This window comes from Neoarius graeffei, chromosome 5, assembly GCF_027579695.1.
Source record: "Neoarius graeffei isolate fNeoGra1 chromosome 5, fNeoGra1.pri, whole genome shotgun sequence".
Classification (NCBI taxonomy): Eukaryota; Metazoa; Chordata; class Actinopteri; order Siluriformes; family Ariidae; genus Neoarius; species Neoarius graeffei.
In genome coordinates this window covers 47,909,102-47,927,752 of record NC_083573.1, presented here as the reverse complement: position 1 = coordinate 47,927,752, position 18,651 = coordinate 47,909,102, and the positions used below count along the sequence as shown (strand labels likewise).

General features: G+C 40.7%; 1 protein-coding gene across 2 annotated transcripts in view; it reads left to right on the top strand.

The window, feature by feature from the left end:
* The window catches only part of adam15 (ADAM metallopeptidase domain 15), an 82,025-nt gene that overhangs the window by 5,324 nt on the left and 58,050 nt on the right, over nt 1–18,651 (top strand). For both annotated transcript variants that reach the window (XM_060921856.1, XM_060921857.1), the window contains exon 2: nt 7,027–7,121. In XM_060921856.1, the coding sequence (XP_060777839.1) occupies nt 7,027–7,121 (95 nt within the window). The remainder of the gene's footprint in view (nt 1–7,026; nt 7,122–18,651) is intronic.

Below are 18,651 nucleotides of genomic sequence, written 5' to 3'. Positions count from 1 at the left end.
CACACACACACACACAGCTGCAGACAACACACACGTGCCTATTAGTTCCACAGAACAATTTACAATGAATGTCATTGTAAATCTTATCAATTGATAAAAGTTTAATACAATAATATTTAATTTAATATAATTATAGATATTGCAGTATGAAAAGCTGTTTTGTTTTTATGTCACAAAATGTAAAGCTCAGCAACAGCTGTTCAGCAGTAGAAATGGGTAGAAACAGGTGGGGCGCGCACACACGCACACACCAGAAAGTAGTGTATTATATCGACAAGTGTTTTACTAGGAAATGCGCCACTCTTTCATACGAACTACAACCGGGACACTGAGTAACATATATATTTTCCAATATCTTCACTCGTAAGGAAATCGATGAATTGTTTTGATTAACGTGCATAATTTTTGTTTGTGATTGCGTCTATATAATAAAAAGAACATCACACGTTACCTTGAAGATGTGAAGCTTCTCATGTTGGAAAAACTCACATTTTTCATATGAAATACATCTCAGACCTGAGTGACATAATTCCTGATATTTCACTCCGATGACGTTACTCCCAGTGTTTTCCCACTGACTAGAAGCACTTTGTTAAAACGGCAAACCAGTCCAGAATTAAAATTCTTTTGATTTAACTTGCGTATTTATTTATTTTTTATTTTTGTGTGTGTGGATGTCTCATCTTATTATCTGTAGCCGCTTTATCCTGTTCTACAGGGTCGCAGGCAAGCTGGAGCCTATCCCAGCTGACTACGGGCGAAAGGCGGGGTACACCCTGGACAAGTCGCCAGGTCATCACAGGGCTGACACATAGACACAGACAACCATTCACACTCACATTCACACCTACGGTCAATTTAGAGTCACCAGTTAACCTAACCTGCATGTCTTTGGACTGTGGGGGAAACCGGAGCACCCGGAGGAAACCCACGCGGACACGGAGAGAACATGCAAACTCCACACAGAAAGGCCCTCGCCGGCCACGGGGCTCGAACCCGGACCTTCTTGCTGTGAGGCGACAGCGCTAACCACTACACCGTGTGTGGATGTGTCCATATAATATAAAGAACGTTACATGGTGGTACGGAGATATGAAGTTTATCTTCTCGTATTGAAAAATATTTCACTCGTTCACTGCGCTCACTCGTGATGTATACATTCACCAAAGATAAACTTCATAATCTTTGCACCACCATGTAATATCCTCTATGTATTTGCAATATTCTGCTTATCAGAGAAAACGCTGAGAAATAACATCATGAATAGACAGTAACTTTAGCAGAACTTTGATCATATATACAGTACCAGTCAAAAGTTTGGACACTTTCTAATTCACTATAGAAATAGAAATAGAAATTTCTCATTTCTAATGGGGGAAACCGGAGCACCCGGAGGAAACCCATGCAGACACGGGGAGAACATGCAAACTCCACACAGAAAGGCGCTCGCCGGCCACGGGGCTCGAACCCGGACCTTCTTGCTGTGAGGCGAAAGCGCTAAGCACTACACCACCGTGCCGCCCCCTAATTCCCTTTTTGTTTTCTTTATTTTTATTAATTACAAGACACTTCATGTCTTAAAGTAATGATGGATGTCGTTTCTCTTTACTTAGCTGAGCGGTTCTTGACAATATGGATTACTGCAGTTGTGGAATCGGGCTATTTACTGTATTTTTATTGTTTACTGTTTGATCTCAAACGCATTAAGAAGGCAAGAAATTGCACTAATTTAACTTTTGACGAGGCAGACCTTTTAATTGAAAAGCATTCCAGGTGACTACCTCATGAAGCTGGTTAAGATGATGCCAATAGTGTGCAAAGCATCATCAAGGTAAACGCTGGCTACTTTGAAGAATCTAAAATATGAACTTCTTTTAAAGGGGTACCAAATATAATATATACAGTTGCTGATGTGACAAAGTAACGTATTCTTAAGTATTCTATCAAATTTATATACTAGAAAACAACTAAATATCTTGGTAATTGTAAATATAATAGACGGTACGCTAAACGGCACAAGAGTCGCCATTTTTAAAAGACCGTGACGTCAGCCCTACCCACTGCACTAGGAGAGAAGCGTGTAATCATGGCGTCGGGCGCATCAAGTGAAAGCGACAGCTCTGTCGAATCATACGAAGAGATCCCGCAAAAGACACGTCTGGAGGATCGTTATGCTTTCCATCGGTCCTGTTATTACACCCGAAAGCAACACACTGTGGCATTGTGTAGCCGATCACTTACAAATCATCCTACTTTCCGATTCACACGTGCTAGTCCCAACCTCAATGAGCCAACACAACTGGGCACATACATACGTCATGAGTGTTACGCAGAGAAAATGAACGTGCTTTCTGATTGGATAAAATTAATATCATGGCGGGCTGTTCAAACTGCGGAAATAGTTTGCTCGAGCTACTTTCAAAACACTATAACTTTCCAACCTTAGAACAAAAAACTTTTGTAAGTATTGAATAAGGTTCGTTAATGTGTGTTTTATTGTTATATTTACTCTATATATTGCCCTCTGTTCCCCTTTAACCTCCTAGGGCTTAGCGGTCACATGCGTGGACAGCACTTTATGGAAATTCGGAACAAGAATCCACATATGTGGACATACTTTTTCTCTAAAAGTACATCTTATCAAAAGATGATGCTTAGTTTTTATTCTAATCAGGTTCTAATAAGCCCAAATAGCAAAGAGAAATAAAAAAATGCATGTAAAAAAAACAGCTTGGGCCTTAGGACAGACCTGGGCATTTTACGGCCCGCGGGCCACATCCGGCCCTTTGGTTCATTCTGACCGGCCCGCGTAAGGTTAATTAGAAATTACAAAATAAACGTATTTTCTAATTTTACCTCATGCATGGACTGAATGTGCATTGCTTTTATTTTGAAGTTGTGTTCAACAAAAACGCAATGCGCGCGACATGAACATGACATGAAATCCCACGAAACCTAATCCCGTGATAACTACTTCCGTAATTTGTCCAGACTAACCACAAACTTGTACGTCATCCTTCAAACGGTCCAGCCAATCACATAGTGTGACGTCACCAGCAGGCGCCGGAGCCCGAGCTGATCTGTAGATCTGATACCTACACCGAATGGACTGATGATCATCTGTCAGCTGTGCTTCGCATCTCCACCTCAGACATTCAACCTGACTTTGATGCACTCGTTAAAGCCCAACAGAGACGAGATTTCTCTCACTGAACAAATAAAAACCTGAAAAACACCAAATGAGGTGATTAGACTACAAATGCGGGCATCATTATTATAATATGATGCATCTTGCTTGATATTTGGAGTAGAAAGACAATATTGTGATGCCTTTATTGTGTTTTGGGGTGAATGTGACTGAAAAAAAAAATGGTACAAACGTTCACATTTTGTTAACCATTGTTTTGGGAAATTTGATTGAATAAATGACGTTTTTTGTAAGCCAACCTCGTTTTCTCCATACTCTTACCAGTCTTAGCAGCTTGTAAAAACAATTATATTTATTGCTTTATATGAAGAAATACAATTAATATTATGCAGAATTTAGTTCAGCCTTTTGGTCCGGCCCTCCACAAAATTTTCTGTTTCTCATGTGGCCCCATGGAAAAAATAATTGCCCACCCCTGCCTTAGGAGGTTAAACACCTTTCTTTACCACATAATTCCCTGTCTGTTCCATGTTATTTCGTAGTTTTGACATCCTCAGTATTGTTCTACAATGCAGAAAATAGCCACAGTACAGAAAAACCTCCTGAATGAGTAGATTGCACACTGCAATTTCTATCCTCACGATCCCATTATCTCTTCTCATTTGAGCTCCCAACTGTATTGTGCAGTATTTCTTGGGAGCTGTAGTGCATTCTGGGTAATGAAGAAAGAATTGCATTCTGGGACTGCTCAATTTACAGGTACTTAAAGCAGATTAATATACGCAGATTCTGTGGTAATATGGTAATATTAACGCACCGAACAATAGATTTGGTCATCAGGCAGTGAATATAGTCCATGGTGTATGTTAATGTCTTTCTGCCTCAAACCTCTTCCCACTTCTCTTCAATTTCTCCTTCAGCGTATTTCTAATCACACAAACACAACACTCAGCAATATTGCTTGCGTTTGAAGAGTGGTGTAAATGTGCACAGTTAGCAAAAGCACCTCGCTCAGTTCACCCGCCATTATTGTTTTGAAAGCAGCATTTATATGCACAGTGGATATAAAACGTGTACACACCCCCATTAAAATCACAGGTTTTTCTGATGTAAAAAAAAAAAAAGACCATGATAAATAATTTCAAAACTTTTCCCACCTTTTAATGTGACCTATAACCTGTTCAATTCAATTGAAAAACAAAGAAATCTGTTAGGGGGAAAAACATAAAAAAAAAAAAAAACGTACAATAATCTGGTTGCATAAGTGTGCACACCCTTCAACTAATACTTTGTTGAAGCACCTTTTGATTTAATTACAGCGTTCAGTCTTTTTGGGTTCACACCTGCCATCAATTAAACTGACTCTGATTAACCCCAAATAAAGTTCAGACATTTCCTCAGTTGCATCCTCCAGCAAAAGCCAGCGTTCACAGAGAGCTTACAAAGCGTCAAAGGTATCAGTCAGGAGAAGGGGACAAAAACATTTCCACAGCATTAGATATACCATGGAGCACAGTGAAGACGGTCATCAAGAAGTGGAGAAAATATGGGACAACAGTGACATTAGTGAGAACTGGACGTCCCTCCAAAATTGATAAAAGGACGAGATGAAAACTGGTCCGGGAGGCTGCCGAGAGGCCGACAGCAACACTGAAGGAGCTGCAGGGATTTCTGGCAAGTGCTGGTTGTGGACTACATGTGATGACAATCTCCCATATTCTCCACATGTCTGGACTATGACGTAGGGTCGCAAGACTGAAGCCTTTTCTTACAAAGAAAAACATCCAAGCCCGGCTAAATTTTGCACAAAATACATCAACTCTCCCAAAAGCATGTGGGAAAACGTGTTATGGTTTTGACGAAACCAAGGTTGGACATTTTGGCCACAATTCCAAAAGGTATGTTTGGCACAAAAACAACACTGCTCATCACCAAAAGAACCCCATACCCACGGTGAAGCATGGTGGTGGCAGCATCATGTTTTGGGGTTGTTTTTCTTCAGCTGGAACAGGGGCTTTAGTCAAGGCGGAGCGGATTATGAACGGTTCTAAATACCAGTCAGTTTTGGCCCAAAACCTTCAGGTGTCTGCTAGAAAGCTGAAGATGAAGAGGAATTTCATCTTTCAGTTTGTCAATGACCCCAAAAAAGTTTTGGAACGGCCCAGCCAGAGCCCAGACCTAAATCCAATTGAAAATCTGTGGGGTGACCTGAACAGGGCTGTGCACAAGAGACGCCCTCGCAATCTGACAGATTTGGAGCGCTTTTGCAAGGAAGAGTGGGCAAATATTGCCAAGTCTAGATGTGGCAGGCTGATAGACTCCGACCCAAAAAGACTGAATGCTGTAATTAAATCAAAAGGTGCTTCAACAAAGTATTAGTTTAAGGGTGTGCACACTTATGCAACCAGCTTATTCTACATTTTTATTTTTTATGTTTTTTCCCCCTAACAGATTTGTTTTTCAATTGAATTGTTCAGGTTATAGGTTTTTTTACATCAGAAAAACCTGTCATTTTAACGGAATGTGTACACTTTTTATTATTTTTTTTAATATCCACTGTATGGGGCGGCACGGTGGTGTAGTGGTTAGCGCTGTCGCCTCACAGCAAGAAGGTCCTGGGTTCGAGCCCCGTGGCCGGCGAGGGCCTTTCTGTGCGGAGTTTGCATGTTCTCCCCGTGTCCGCGTGGGTTTCCTCCGGGTGCTCCGGTTTCCCCCACAGTCCAAAGACATGCAGGTTAGGTTAACTGGCGACTCTAAATTGACCGTAGGTGTGAGTGTGAATGGTTGTCTGTGTCTATGTGTCAGCCCTGTGATGACCTGGCGACTTGTCCAGGGTGTACCCTGCCTTTCGCCCGTAGTCAGCTGGGATAGGCTCCAGCTTGCCTGCGACCCTGTAGAAGGATAAAGCGGCTAGAGCTAATGAGATGAGATGAGATCCACTGTATGCTCAGGGTATTCATATTTCCAACATGCATGTTTTTGTCACCCTAGACGCCGATGCTCCGTTGTGTTACACGTCACGCTTCAGGTTCCTGAATGCCAGCACGCTGTGTAAAAACGCACGCTTGCACAGCTTTGTTTGGTTCGCTGTAAATAACCAGAGCCGGCATACTGATGGATCTTATTAACAGTAATATTGCAGAATCTCTTTGTAAAAGTCACTTCTGACTCGTGTTTGTTTCCCATTTCATCTTCTCCTCCCCCAGTTGTCTGCTGACTTCTGGCTGTCACTCTCTATAGTCAGATTCTTTTGTGCTTGAAGTAGGAGCGTGAGGACTTTTGACATGCGTGAGCCAGTGAATGATGCATGTGTACAAATATCCCCAATACCCTTTCACAGTGCTGACAGGATTGTCAGGGTGACTCACAGCAGTTCAGGAACATGTTAGAAAGTATTTTTTTCCATCTCTTGACTCAATTATGATTTCTTCATTTTTAACAAAACTAATCCTGTACAGGCACTGTAGCTTTAATGGTATGTACTATAGTATGTAGTGTATATGGAGGTGTGTAACATTTTTAAAACAGTTTTGCTTTATATTTAAAATAGCACGTGTTTTTAAAATTCTCTTTGCAGTCAAAATTAACAAATGAACTCCTTGGAAACTGTTACAGTTGTCATGGATCAGAACACACAGTGAAGAGGTGGCAGTCAGGTTAAGACTGTTTGTAGAGCACTCACGGTGAGATCATTATTGAGACTGGCTGGAGTTCTGGGTCTGAAAGACGTCATTGTGACTGAAGTAGAGCAAAACTAAAATCTAACGAGCACCCAGAGAAATGAGAAATACCTGAGATTGCTGACCAATAAGCTATAAACAGGTATATTTTTATTATATAATTTGCATGCTCATTTTTTATTCTCTTTCTCGCTGCAGTGGCAGGTCGTAGCAGAGGAGTGAAACCATTGGGGAAGACGAGACCTTTTGTCATTGTGGATGGACGCAGGAGGAGCCTGAGGAACGTTTTACAGGTGAGGGAAGTGAATCATTGCATTCTGTGGTTACGCACAAGATTATCAGTTCATGCCGAAACAGTCTGTAAAATGGTTTCTTAGCAAGCACAGAAATCCCACCCATTAGTTTGTGGGCCTTTATCACACCATAGCTACCAGCCATGCATGTAGTTTCTGGGATATTTACATCTCAAATAATATAACATTTTTTTTGAATATGTATGTATGTAAGTAATACACACACATACATACATACATACTGGGTGCGATTTGCTGGGGGGGATGGTGGGGATCATCCCCCCCTCTGGTTTTTATCTCTACTGAAAAAAAATCCTCGGGGACAACCCCGTCAATAAAACAAACAAACCAAAAAAAAGTTGACATGACAGGCATGTTGTGACAGTTTTCTATGGTCTACATTGCACTCACTTTCAAAATGACCCGAAGTGGCAGCTTTGATGTTCACGAACGTCCCCAGCAAATAGATACATTGTAGATAATAACTATCTTTGCGTTCTCGCAGGGATGCAAACAGCGCGCCTTTTGGCGGATGCCGCCTTTTTCACGGCCGAGTTGTGTGTGTGTTTTTTTTTTTTTTAGGGGGGGCGTTGGAGTGTCTGATTATAGTTTCAAAGTAAATTCTGTATTAAAATTACTAAATAAGCAAATCCATTACAGTCCATGAAACAGGAAGTATAAGGATGAGAAAAAAAAAACCAGTTTAAATTGGAAAGCTGCGCACAATGTGAAAGAGCAAACTGTTCATTTAGTATTCATGTATTTCAGTGATTTTCGAGTCACTGTCCATTTAATCCGGAAGGAGAGAAACATCACAGCAACGCGACAAGCAATGCGAACTTTGTTGTGTTAGTGTTCGTGTATTTAGTCAGAGAGATAGGAAGATGAATTTACTATCTCTGGTTTAGTGTTCGTTTTCATTTAGTGTTATTCATTTGATATCATCGGATGTTATTGAGCTGTTAGCCTATTGTTACCTTAATTTTGTGACGTTTCATGATAAAAAAAAAAAATCCCCCCTTCTGGTTTTTTGACAAATCGCACCCTGCATACATATACGCATACATACATACATACATACATACATACATGGTGTTTTCAAAAAAAGTTATATTTTAGATGTAAATATCCCAGAAACTACATAGTCTAGGCAAATGAAAGTGAACAGGCTTAATGTTGAGCAATATAAGATTTATTCCTTGAAATTTGAATGAGAAATTCAAACCATTTCACATATATTTTCAATATGCACGCTGCCTGAGACACAGACCCAGCCTTCCTCTTTGAACTTTTTGTGCCGTGTCCAAATCTGCATTGCAGTTGGTGCATTTTTAGAGAATTCTCTCATAAATGCACGCTGCACAGTCTTGTTCGACTGTGTTTGAGCGTACTCGAACACACAATGCCTTTTCTTTTCGAGTGAAATAGCATTTTTTATACCGAAAAATATAAAAAACAAAAAACATGAAATTTTGACCTGTTTCCACACATGCTGTTAATTTGAGGTCAACTGAATGAGAATTGGCAACATTATTAGATTGTGAAATTATGTAAAATGTTTTGAAACACTGTGTGTGTGTCTGTCACTGGATATGAGGAATCGCGTGCTGTGATTGGCTACTCTACTACTAGGTTATTAGCTCATATACCGTGAGTAGAGAAAAACAAAATGGCGGTGCATCTTGCTGAACCAACCAAGGACGAAATAAAAACTCAAAAACAACCCCCAAAAATACTTGAAAAAAAGCAACAAAATATGGAATGAAATTAAGGGTAAGAACGTATCCCCCCCCCCCCCCCCCCCCAAGAATAATAATAATAATTATTATTATTATTATTATAGCAGCATTTTTTTTTCACAAATTGCTCCAGTCATTTCGTTGGTTTGTTTACATTCATCTTTAAAATTTGTTGAAATTATTATATATATTATTTATTTATTTTTAAAAGACTGTTTCAAAAGCTCAATGAAGTTTGAAAATTACATAACTGAAATGTCCAAGGAAGAATTAAATAAATGTCTAAAGTTATTATATACCTCGGCAAGATGGCACTTTCTCCAAAAAAAACAACACCAAAAGTCAATTTGTGCAGCCATCGATAGGTTTTTAAGAAGTCCGCCTTAGCAGAAATAATTTTGTCGGATGTTTTGTATAAAGTTTTTATTTATCGAATTTGCAAATAATAAAAAATGCTCTATTTTTCAAAATCCAGTGAATGTGGAGAGATTAAAAAGGTTATTCCCCTCAATTTTGTCATGCATGGCTTATGGCCAATCATTTATCAGCTCATGTACGACTTGATTTTGTGGGAAGCATCAGCAGCAGTAAGTGCAGAAACGGTGTGGTGGATTTTTTTATATATATATACAGTGGTGCTTGAAAGTTTGTGAACCCTTTAGAATTTTCTATATTTCTGCATAAATATGACCTAAAACATCATCAGATTTTCACACAAGTCCTAAAAGTAGATAAAGCGAGCCCAGTTAAACAAATGAGACAAAAATATTATACTTGGTCATTTATTTGTTGAGGAAAACGATCCAATATTACATATCTGTGAGTGCCAAAAGTATGTGAACCTTTGCTTTCAGTATCTGGTGTGACCCCCTTGTGCAGCAATAACTGCAACTGAATGTTTCCAGTAACTGTTGATCAGTCCTGCACACCGGCTTGGAGGAATTTTAGCCCATTCCTTCGTACAGAGCAGCTTCAACTCTGGGATGTTGGTGGGTTTCCTCACATGAACTGCTCGCTTCAGGTCCTTCCACAACATTTCAATTGGATTAAGGTCAGGACTTTGACTTGGCCATTCCAAAACATTAACTTTATTCTTCTTTAATCATTCTTTGGTAGAACGACTTGGGTGCTTCGGGTCATTGTCTTGCTGCATGACCCACCTTCTCTTGAGATTCAGTTCATGGACAGATGTCCTGACATTTTCCTTTAGAATTCGCTGGTATAATTCAGAATTCATTGTTCCATCAATGATGGCAAGCCGTCCTGGCCCAGATGCAGCAAAACAGGCCCAAACCATGATACTACCACCACCATGTTTCAAAGATAGGATAAGGCTCTTATGCTGGAATGCAGTGTTTTCCTTTCTCCAAACGTAACGCTTCTCATTTAAACCAAAAAGTTCTATTTGGTCTCATCCGTCCACAAAACATTTTTCCAATAGCCTTCTGGCTTGTCCATGTGATCTTTAGCAAACTGCAGATGAGCAGCAATGTTCTTTTTGGAGAGCAGTGGCTTTCTCCTTGCAACCCTGCCATGCACATCATTGTTCAGTGTTCTCCTGATGGTGGACTCATGAACATTAACATTAGCCAATGTGAGAGAGGCCTTCAGTTGCTTAGAAGTTACCCTGGCATCCTTTGTGACCTCGCCAACTATTACACGCCTTGCTCTTGGAGTGATCTTTGTTGGTTGACCACTCCTGGGAAGGGTAACAATGGTCTTGAATTTCCTCCATTTGTACACAACCTGTCTGACTGTGGATTGGTGGAGTTCAAACTCTTTAGAGATGGTTTTGTCACCTTTTCCAGCCTGATGAGCATAAACAGCACTTTTTTCTGAGGTCCTCAGAAATCTCCTTTGTTCGTGCCGTGATACACTTCCACAAACGTGTTGTGAAGATCAGACTTTGATGGATCCCTGTTCTTTAAATAAAACGTGTTACCCACTCACACCTGATTGTCATCCCAGTGATTGAAAACATCTGACTCTAATTTCACCTTCAAATTAACTGCTAATCCTAGAGGTTCACATACTTTTGCCACTCCCAGATATGTAATATTGGATCATTTTCCTCAATAAATAAATGAGCAAGTATAATATTTTTGTCTCATTTGTTTAACTGGGTTCTCTTTATCTACTTTTAGGACTTGTGTGAAAATCTGATGAGGTTTTAGGTCATATTTATGCAGAAATATCGAAAATTCACAAACTTTCAGGCACGTGTGTGTGTGTGTGTGTGTGTGTGTGTGTGTGTGTGTGTGTGTGTACAGTCAAGCCCGAAATTATTCATACCCCTGGCAAATTTTGACTTAAAGTTACTTTTATTCAGTCAGCAAGTTTTTTTTTTTTCTTGACTGGAAATGGCATGGGCTTCTCCCAGAAGATAATAAGACGATGTACAAGAGGCATCATTGTGGAAAAAATATTTCTCAGCTTTTATTTACATTTGAACAAAAAGTGGCATGTCCAAAATTATTCATACCCTTCTCAATAATCAATAGAAAAGCCTTTATTGGCTATTACAGCAATCAAACGCTTCCTATAATTGCTGACCAGCTTTTTGAATGTCTCCACTGGTATTTTTGCCCATTCATCTTTAGCGATGAGCTCCAACTCTTTCAGGTTGGAGGGTCTCCTTGCCATCACCCTGATCTTTAGCTCTCTCCACAGATTCTCAATTGGATTTAATTCAGGACTCTGGCTGGGCCACTGCAAAACGTTAATGTTTTTGTCTGCTAACCATTTCTTCACCACTTTTGCTGTGTGTTTTGGGTTGTTGTCGTGCTGAAATGTCCACTGGTGCCCAAGGCCAAGTTTCTCTGCAGACCGCCTGATGTTGAGAATCCTGATGCACTGCTCTTTTTTCGTGGTGCCATTTACTGTGATTAGGTTCCCTGGTCCATTGGCTGAAAAACACCCCCAAAGCATTAGGTTCCCACCACCATGTTTAACAGCGGGAATGGTGTTCTTAGGGTTGAAGGCTTCTCCTTTTTTATGCCAAATGAAGGACACATCATTGTGGCCAAACAATTCAATTTTTGTTTCATCTGACCATAAAACAGAAGACCAGAAGTTGTCTTCTTTGTCCAGATGAACATTTGCAAAGGCCAAGTGGGCTTTTGTGTGCCTTATCTGGAGAAGTGGCGTCCTCCTTGGTCTGCATCCGTGGAACCCAGCAGTGTGCAGTGTCCGTTGGACTGTCTGCCTTGAGATCTTGCCACCAGCAGAGCCCAGATTCACCAGGATGGCCTTGCTGGTGCTCCTTGGATTCTTTTTCACCTCTCTCACTATCCTCCTGGCCAGCACAGGTGTCACTTTTGGCTTCCGACCATGTGCTCTGAGATTTTCCACAGTGTGGAACGTCTTGTATTTTTTAATAATACTTTGCACTATAGCCACTGGAACTTTGAAAACATTTAGATATGGCCTTGTAGCCCTTTCCTGACTTGTGAGCAGCCACAATGCGCAGCCGCAGGTCCTCAGTGAGCTCCTTTGTCTTAGCCCTGACTGTCCACAAACCAACTGCGGAGAGCTGCTGTTTTTCACCTGTTGAGTTGATTAAAATGGCTGTTCCCAATTAATCAGGGTAATTAGGATGCTTTAGAACAGCTTGGACTATTTGGAATGGTATAGAACTTTGGATTTTCCCATAGACTGTGACAGTTTGCAAAGGGTATGAATAATTTTGGACATGCCACTTTTTGTTCAAATGTCAATAAAAGCTAAGAAATAATTTTTTCCACAATGATGCCTCTTGTACATCGTTTTATTATCTTTTGGGAGAAGATATATAGTGCTGTCGCCTCACAGCAAAAAGGTCCGGGTTCGAGCCCCGTGGCCAGCGAGGGCCTTTCTGTGAGGAGTTTGCATGTTCTCCGCGTGTCCGCGTGGGTTTCCTCTGGGTGCTCCGGTTTCCCCCACAGTCCAAAGACATGCAGGTTAGGCTGGGCAGACACTGATTTTTTTTTTTTTTTTTTTCCAATCGTGGTATTTAGCTGCTGCTCACACTGTACGAGTGAATCGCAGGGGTAAACAGCACGTAGCTTACGATTCCTGTTCTCACACTATACGATCCGATGCTCGGATGCGATCTGACTGCTCACACTGTACTTCCATACTTCCAGATTCTTGTATCCGGAACTGCAACGTGAATAGTGTTGTGACGTTCGCGAACGAACCGATTCTTTTGAACGGCTCCTAGGCATGAACGATGAGAACCGAGTCTCGAGCTGGGGGAGCCGTTCTTTCTGTCGTTCTTTTTCTGTACTGTGTTTCAGATAGTTTATAATGTTATGTGATATTAATGATAATATTGTGGGAAAACTACTTTGCATGGACGTTCATTTAATTTATTCTATCGTCATTTTGTTTGTTCCATTTTTGTGTATTTTATTTATTTATCTGTTTGTCTAGTTGTATCTGTTTTGTATCTCCGACTTATATTTTTGTAAAACAAGTGTTTTTCTATAAAATATTCTTGCGTTCTTGATAACTATGTTCTTGAGTGGGTTCTTTTTTTTTTTTTTTAACAGAAAAGCCATTCTGCATGGACATTCATTGAAGCCCTCATTGTTTTTTTTTAATGGTTATTTATGAGCGTTTAGGGGTTACAATAATGTAAGTCTAGGTTGCTTTATATAAAAGGTATGTCCAGAAAAATTGATGTCACTGTCTAAGCAGAGGGATCTGGCTTCTTTAGACGCTGTCTTCTTAAAACTGAATAAATATTTAAAAAGAGCCAAATGAGCCAGTCTTTTGAACGGCTCTTTTCAAAGAACGGATCACAAAGATGCGGATCCCATCAAAGAGCCATAAATCCCATCTCTAATTACGTGAAGAAGAAGAGGAGACCGGAAGTGCTGCTCAGTGTTTGTTTTCTCTTCCGTATCTGTGTTCGCGCATGTGTAGTGTGACAGGTTGAGGTAAATCGGCTCGTGACACTGCTTCAACAGTGCAATAGCCTCACGAGGGGCGACCAGGATTTCAAACAGGTTTGATTTTCATCCGATCGATCGGGAGGAGGTCGTGAGGTGTTAATCGCTTGTCGTTACCCCATGTATACTACACGATCCGAGACGCACGATTGAGCCAAAACTCGGCCCGATCTCCAAAATAGTCGCACGAGTGAAAATCGTGTCAAAATCGGGCCAAAAATCGCACAGTGTCTGCCCAGCCTTAGGTTAACTGATGGCTCTAAATTGACCGTAGGTGTGAGTGTGAATGGTTGTCTGTGTCTATGTGTCAGCCCTGTGATGACCTGGTGACTTGTCCAGGGTGTACCCCGCCTTTCGCCCGTAGCCAGCTGGGATAGGCTCCAGCTTGCCTGCGACCCTGTAGAACAGGATAAAGCGGCTAGAGATAATGAGATGATATATATCATCTCATTATCTCTAGCCGCTTTATCCTGTAGAACATCTCATTATCTCTAGCCGCTTTATCCTGTAGAACAGGATAAAGCGGCTAGAGATAATGAGATGATCTATATCATCTCATTATCTCTAGCCGCTTTATCCTGTTCTACAGGGTCGCAGGCAAGCTAGTGAACATGTGGACATTATAGTATGTTGTACATAATCTTAGAATAACATGTAAATAAATGTTGCACATAATCTGATAGCATGTACTTCCTCCAAGATGCATGAAGTCAGCCACTGTTTATTTATTTATTTTTTTAAAACACTGCTCCTCATGCATGTTGTGTCCCAGGACAGTTGAAGACACTCGGAGGAAAGTCCTAACTGCTCTCTTCCACATATCTGAGCTCTCATACATCCACAATTGTCTAGTGTTCCTCTGATTGGCAGGGGAGTGAGTAATTGTGATCCCTCCCACGCGGAGAGTGGGAACAGTTTTTGCTCTCTAGGACTTCCGGCCACAGCTGGCTGAGGCTTCGTCGGGATTCAAAAGTGCAATATTCCCAACGATAGGGAGAACGTGTTTGTTTTCTGTCTGCTAAGAATTTTTATTTTTCTTGGTGGATTAGATTGTATAAAACGAACAGCACAAAATGAGTCAGTGTAGAAAATCAGTTTCGAGCTCTGTGACTTAGTATCTGGGGCTCCAGCAGGATCATCACAGCCAGATTTAATCACGTAAGCAATGCCTGCTCTCAGTTGAGCAATAGGTAGATTGCAGATGATTATGCGAACTGTCAGCTGTCATGTGTAAAGCTGTAAATTCCTGGGGTTAGGAAACCAGCACTGATATCCAACAGATAATTACCAGTAATGCCAAGATTATACAGTATATCGTCATTAGTTTATTTCTGCTACTTTTATTATATGCATACATTGTGCTACAAATGACATCACATTCATAGGTTCAGAATCTATACACATTATATGAGCTGCTAGGCTACTTGTATATCAAACAGATTTATCAGCACATTACAGAATGCTATTCTCAGTGAATTGGACATTGTTGTTTTGTCAGTGGCACATATACACATCACAAATTTTATAAAATACTTTTTTTATTATTATTTCTACACCGACTCCGGGGGGGGGTATATACTGGTTTACCTCTGTCCATATCTCCGTCTGTCCAAAACACCCTTTTTCTCAGCAGCCACAAAACTTAGCCACTTGGTATTTGGTACCGAGCTTCAGCTTGGGGCTCTATACCGTGTATACCGTTTTCAGGTCTGTCGCACATCAACTTCTTGTTTACCGACTGAATGTATTTACAAAACACACAGCGTGGATTTACAAAATTTTCGTAACACTTTTCTCAGCAACTACAAATCACAACTGCTTGATATTTGGTACCGAGCTTCAGCTTGGGGTTCTATACCATGTATGCCGTTTTCAGGTCTGTTGCACATCGACTTCCTGTTTATTGACTGATGTATTTTCGAAAACATATAGGGTGGATTTTGACACTATTTCAAGAAGCAAAATGCTGTTTCAAAATGACTGTTTACCAGGATGCTGTTTGAAATCCCTGGGGAGAGACACTGCTCTTTACTTGTTTCAGGGTTAATTATTTGTTGAAGTCAACATTCATAATAAGTGTCCTATTCCTTCGAGTGCTTGCATTCTGATAAGTGAGAGCGGGGGGGGGATATGTAACTCGACTGATTCATTTCAGAAAGGGCTTGGTAATTATGTATTAAATCCATTTAAGAATTAAGACAATGGACATTTGTTACAAAGCAGTTTTACGGAAATCCGGATAGAGGTGTGGATTTAAATCCCGAATGAGCAAGCCAGAGGCGGGAACGACGAGGAAAAACTCTCTAAGGCGACAATAATGAGCTGCAACTGCATGGTGCTGTGGCCTTGCAGGACTCTGAACATCTTAAAGTTCATTATTAATTTAGTATGACCTTTTTTTATATTTCTATATTTTGACCTATAATGACACAGTACTTGGCTCTAATCTGCATTTGTCATTTAGGATCAGGTTTATATGAACGTATTAGGTATTAGACCCTATCGTAATGGGGTCATTGCAGGTTTAAAAAAATAATAATACGGAGCTGAGGGATTGGGGCGGGATATTCCAAGAAAAAAACCCTCAGAATTTCAGATTTAAAAAGTCACAAATTTATGAGAAAAATACTAGGATATTCTTGGAGATTATAAAGTCATACATTTGCGAGGAAAAAAAACCCTCTGGGATTAAAATATGTCACAAATTTATGGGGGGGGGACTTGTGTTCTCTGAGAGAACAATCATGGCTCCATCTTTTTTTTTTTTCTTTTTCTTTTTCTCCCTACAATGGCCCCAATATGCCGTCATATAGTTTTTTTTTTTGTTTTTTTTTTTAATTTGAATTTATTTTTTATATACTTGTACATAATTCCTTTAACTAAACACAGCTCCAATGTAAATAAATAAGGTTTATCTTTTTTGGATTCTGTGTATAATAAAGTTTAAACTAAACTAATTAGGTGTTAGACCCTATTGTAATAGGGTCATTGCAGGTTTAAAATAATTAATAATAATAACTAATAATAATACGGAGCTGAGGGTTGGGGGGGGATATTCCATGAAAAAAAACCCCTCAGAATTTCAGAGATTTAAAAAGTCACAAATTTATGAGAAAAATACTAGGATATTCTGAGATTATAAAGTCATACATTTGTTGGGAGGGGGGGACTCTGGGATTAAAATGTCAGATTTATGAAGGAAAAAACGTTGTATTCTCTGAGAGAACAATCATGGCTCCATGCTTTTTTCTTTTTTCTTTTTTTTTTCTTTCTCCCTACAATGGCCCTAATATGCCGTCATAGGTTTACCCTTGTGGTCCTACGGTAAGTGAGAGTACCATTGTGTTCCTCAGGGGTGTGTGTGTGTGTGTGTGTGTGTGTGTGTAATATAACAGGATATGATATCAGGGGTCTTCTCAGCTGCACAGGACATGACTATCCCCTTAATGTTGCTTCCACTTCCTCTCCGCTCAGATCATTCTTATTTGAGGAAGTCTCTGGTTTAAAAAAAATAAATAAATACAGAGCGCCTGTTTCCTTCCTGCATTGCAGGAGGGCAGAAAAAGGGAAACTAGCCAGCAGATCCACCTCTCATCACTCCTTGTTCCCTCATTAAAAAAAGTAGAGAGTGAAGACATGACTGAGCAAGTGCTCTGCTTTCAGGAACTGGATCAGACCCTGACGTTCATTCCAGTTTTCTGCTTTGCTTTAGAACTTTGTGCAGAGGCAGCGCAGGCGTCAGCAGTGCGAAATCAGTCACGCACGCATGCACCATGCATCATAAACCGAATAGAAGATTATGAAAGCGGTTTCTAGACTTTTCTTTTTGACTACTTTCAAGCTTGAACTTGTGTTAGTCTATTGGCAGATAGTTTTGCTCATTTGAAACATTTATTTCTTGAAAGAAGCAAAACGATCTGCCAATAGCATAAGAAAATGTAGCAGTAGTAATAATAACTTGCTTTTATATAGTCCCTTTCCCAATTTCAAGGTCGCTTTGGAAAATGTAAAGCTTTGAATGACTAAGAAGGTCTCATTATTTTAAATAACGCGTACCACAGCTTATTCTCAGAAAATAAAGTACATTATTGTACCTTTAGGGGTGCACTGGCTTGTCACTGGAGCAGTACCCTCTAATGGCCCTTTTCCACTACCCTTTCTCAGCTCGCTTCAGCCCGACACGGCTCACGTTTCGACCATCTAAGAACAGCACGACTCAGCTCGCTTCAGCCTTACTCAGCACCCAAAACTCGCACGGTTTTGGAGTGTGGCTGAAGCGAGCCAAACCGAGCTGAGTGGGGCTAGGGGCGTGAGGAGACACTCCCCTGTGCACTGATTGGTGAGGAGGAGTGTCCTCACATGCCCACACACGCCCCGCGAGCACGCTGGGATCTGTAAACACCGTAAACCCGGAAGAAGGAGAATTACGAATTACGAGAATTATGAAGCCTTATGCGCCTCGCCTCATCTATACGCTCTTGCCAGTATCTGTTGGCGTTGTCGGTGACAACAAGCCACAGCACCAAGACCAGCAACACTAACGACCCATGTCCTCCATGTTTATTGTTTACTATCCGGGTCGTGAGACTACCGCTTAAAAGGTCACTGATGTCACTGTTTGCGCCGCCTAACGACATCACCTGACGTCCACCCACTTTCGCTAACTCCACCCAATGTGTCCACCCACTTCCAGCCAGCACGGTTCAGCGCGGTTGTAGTCGAAATGCAACCCCAACAGCCCCGCTCAGCTCGACTCAGCCCGACTCAGCCCAACTCAGCACGGCTCAGCCCAACTCAGCCGCGTTGGTAGTGGAAAAGCGGCATAAGGTACTTATTTGTACCCTTTACATACTGCTT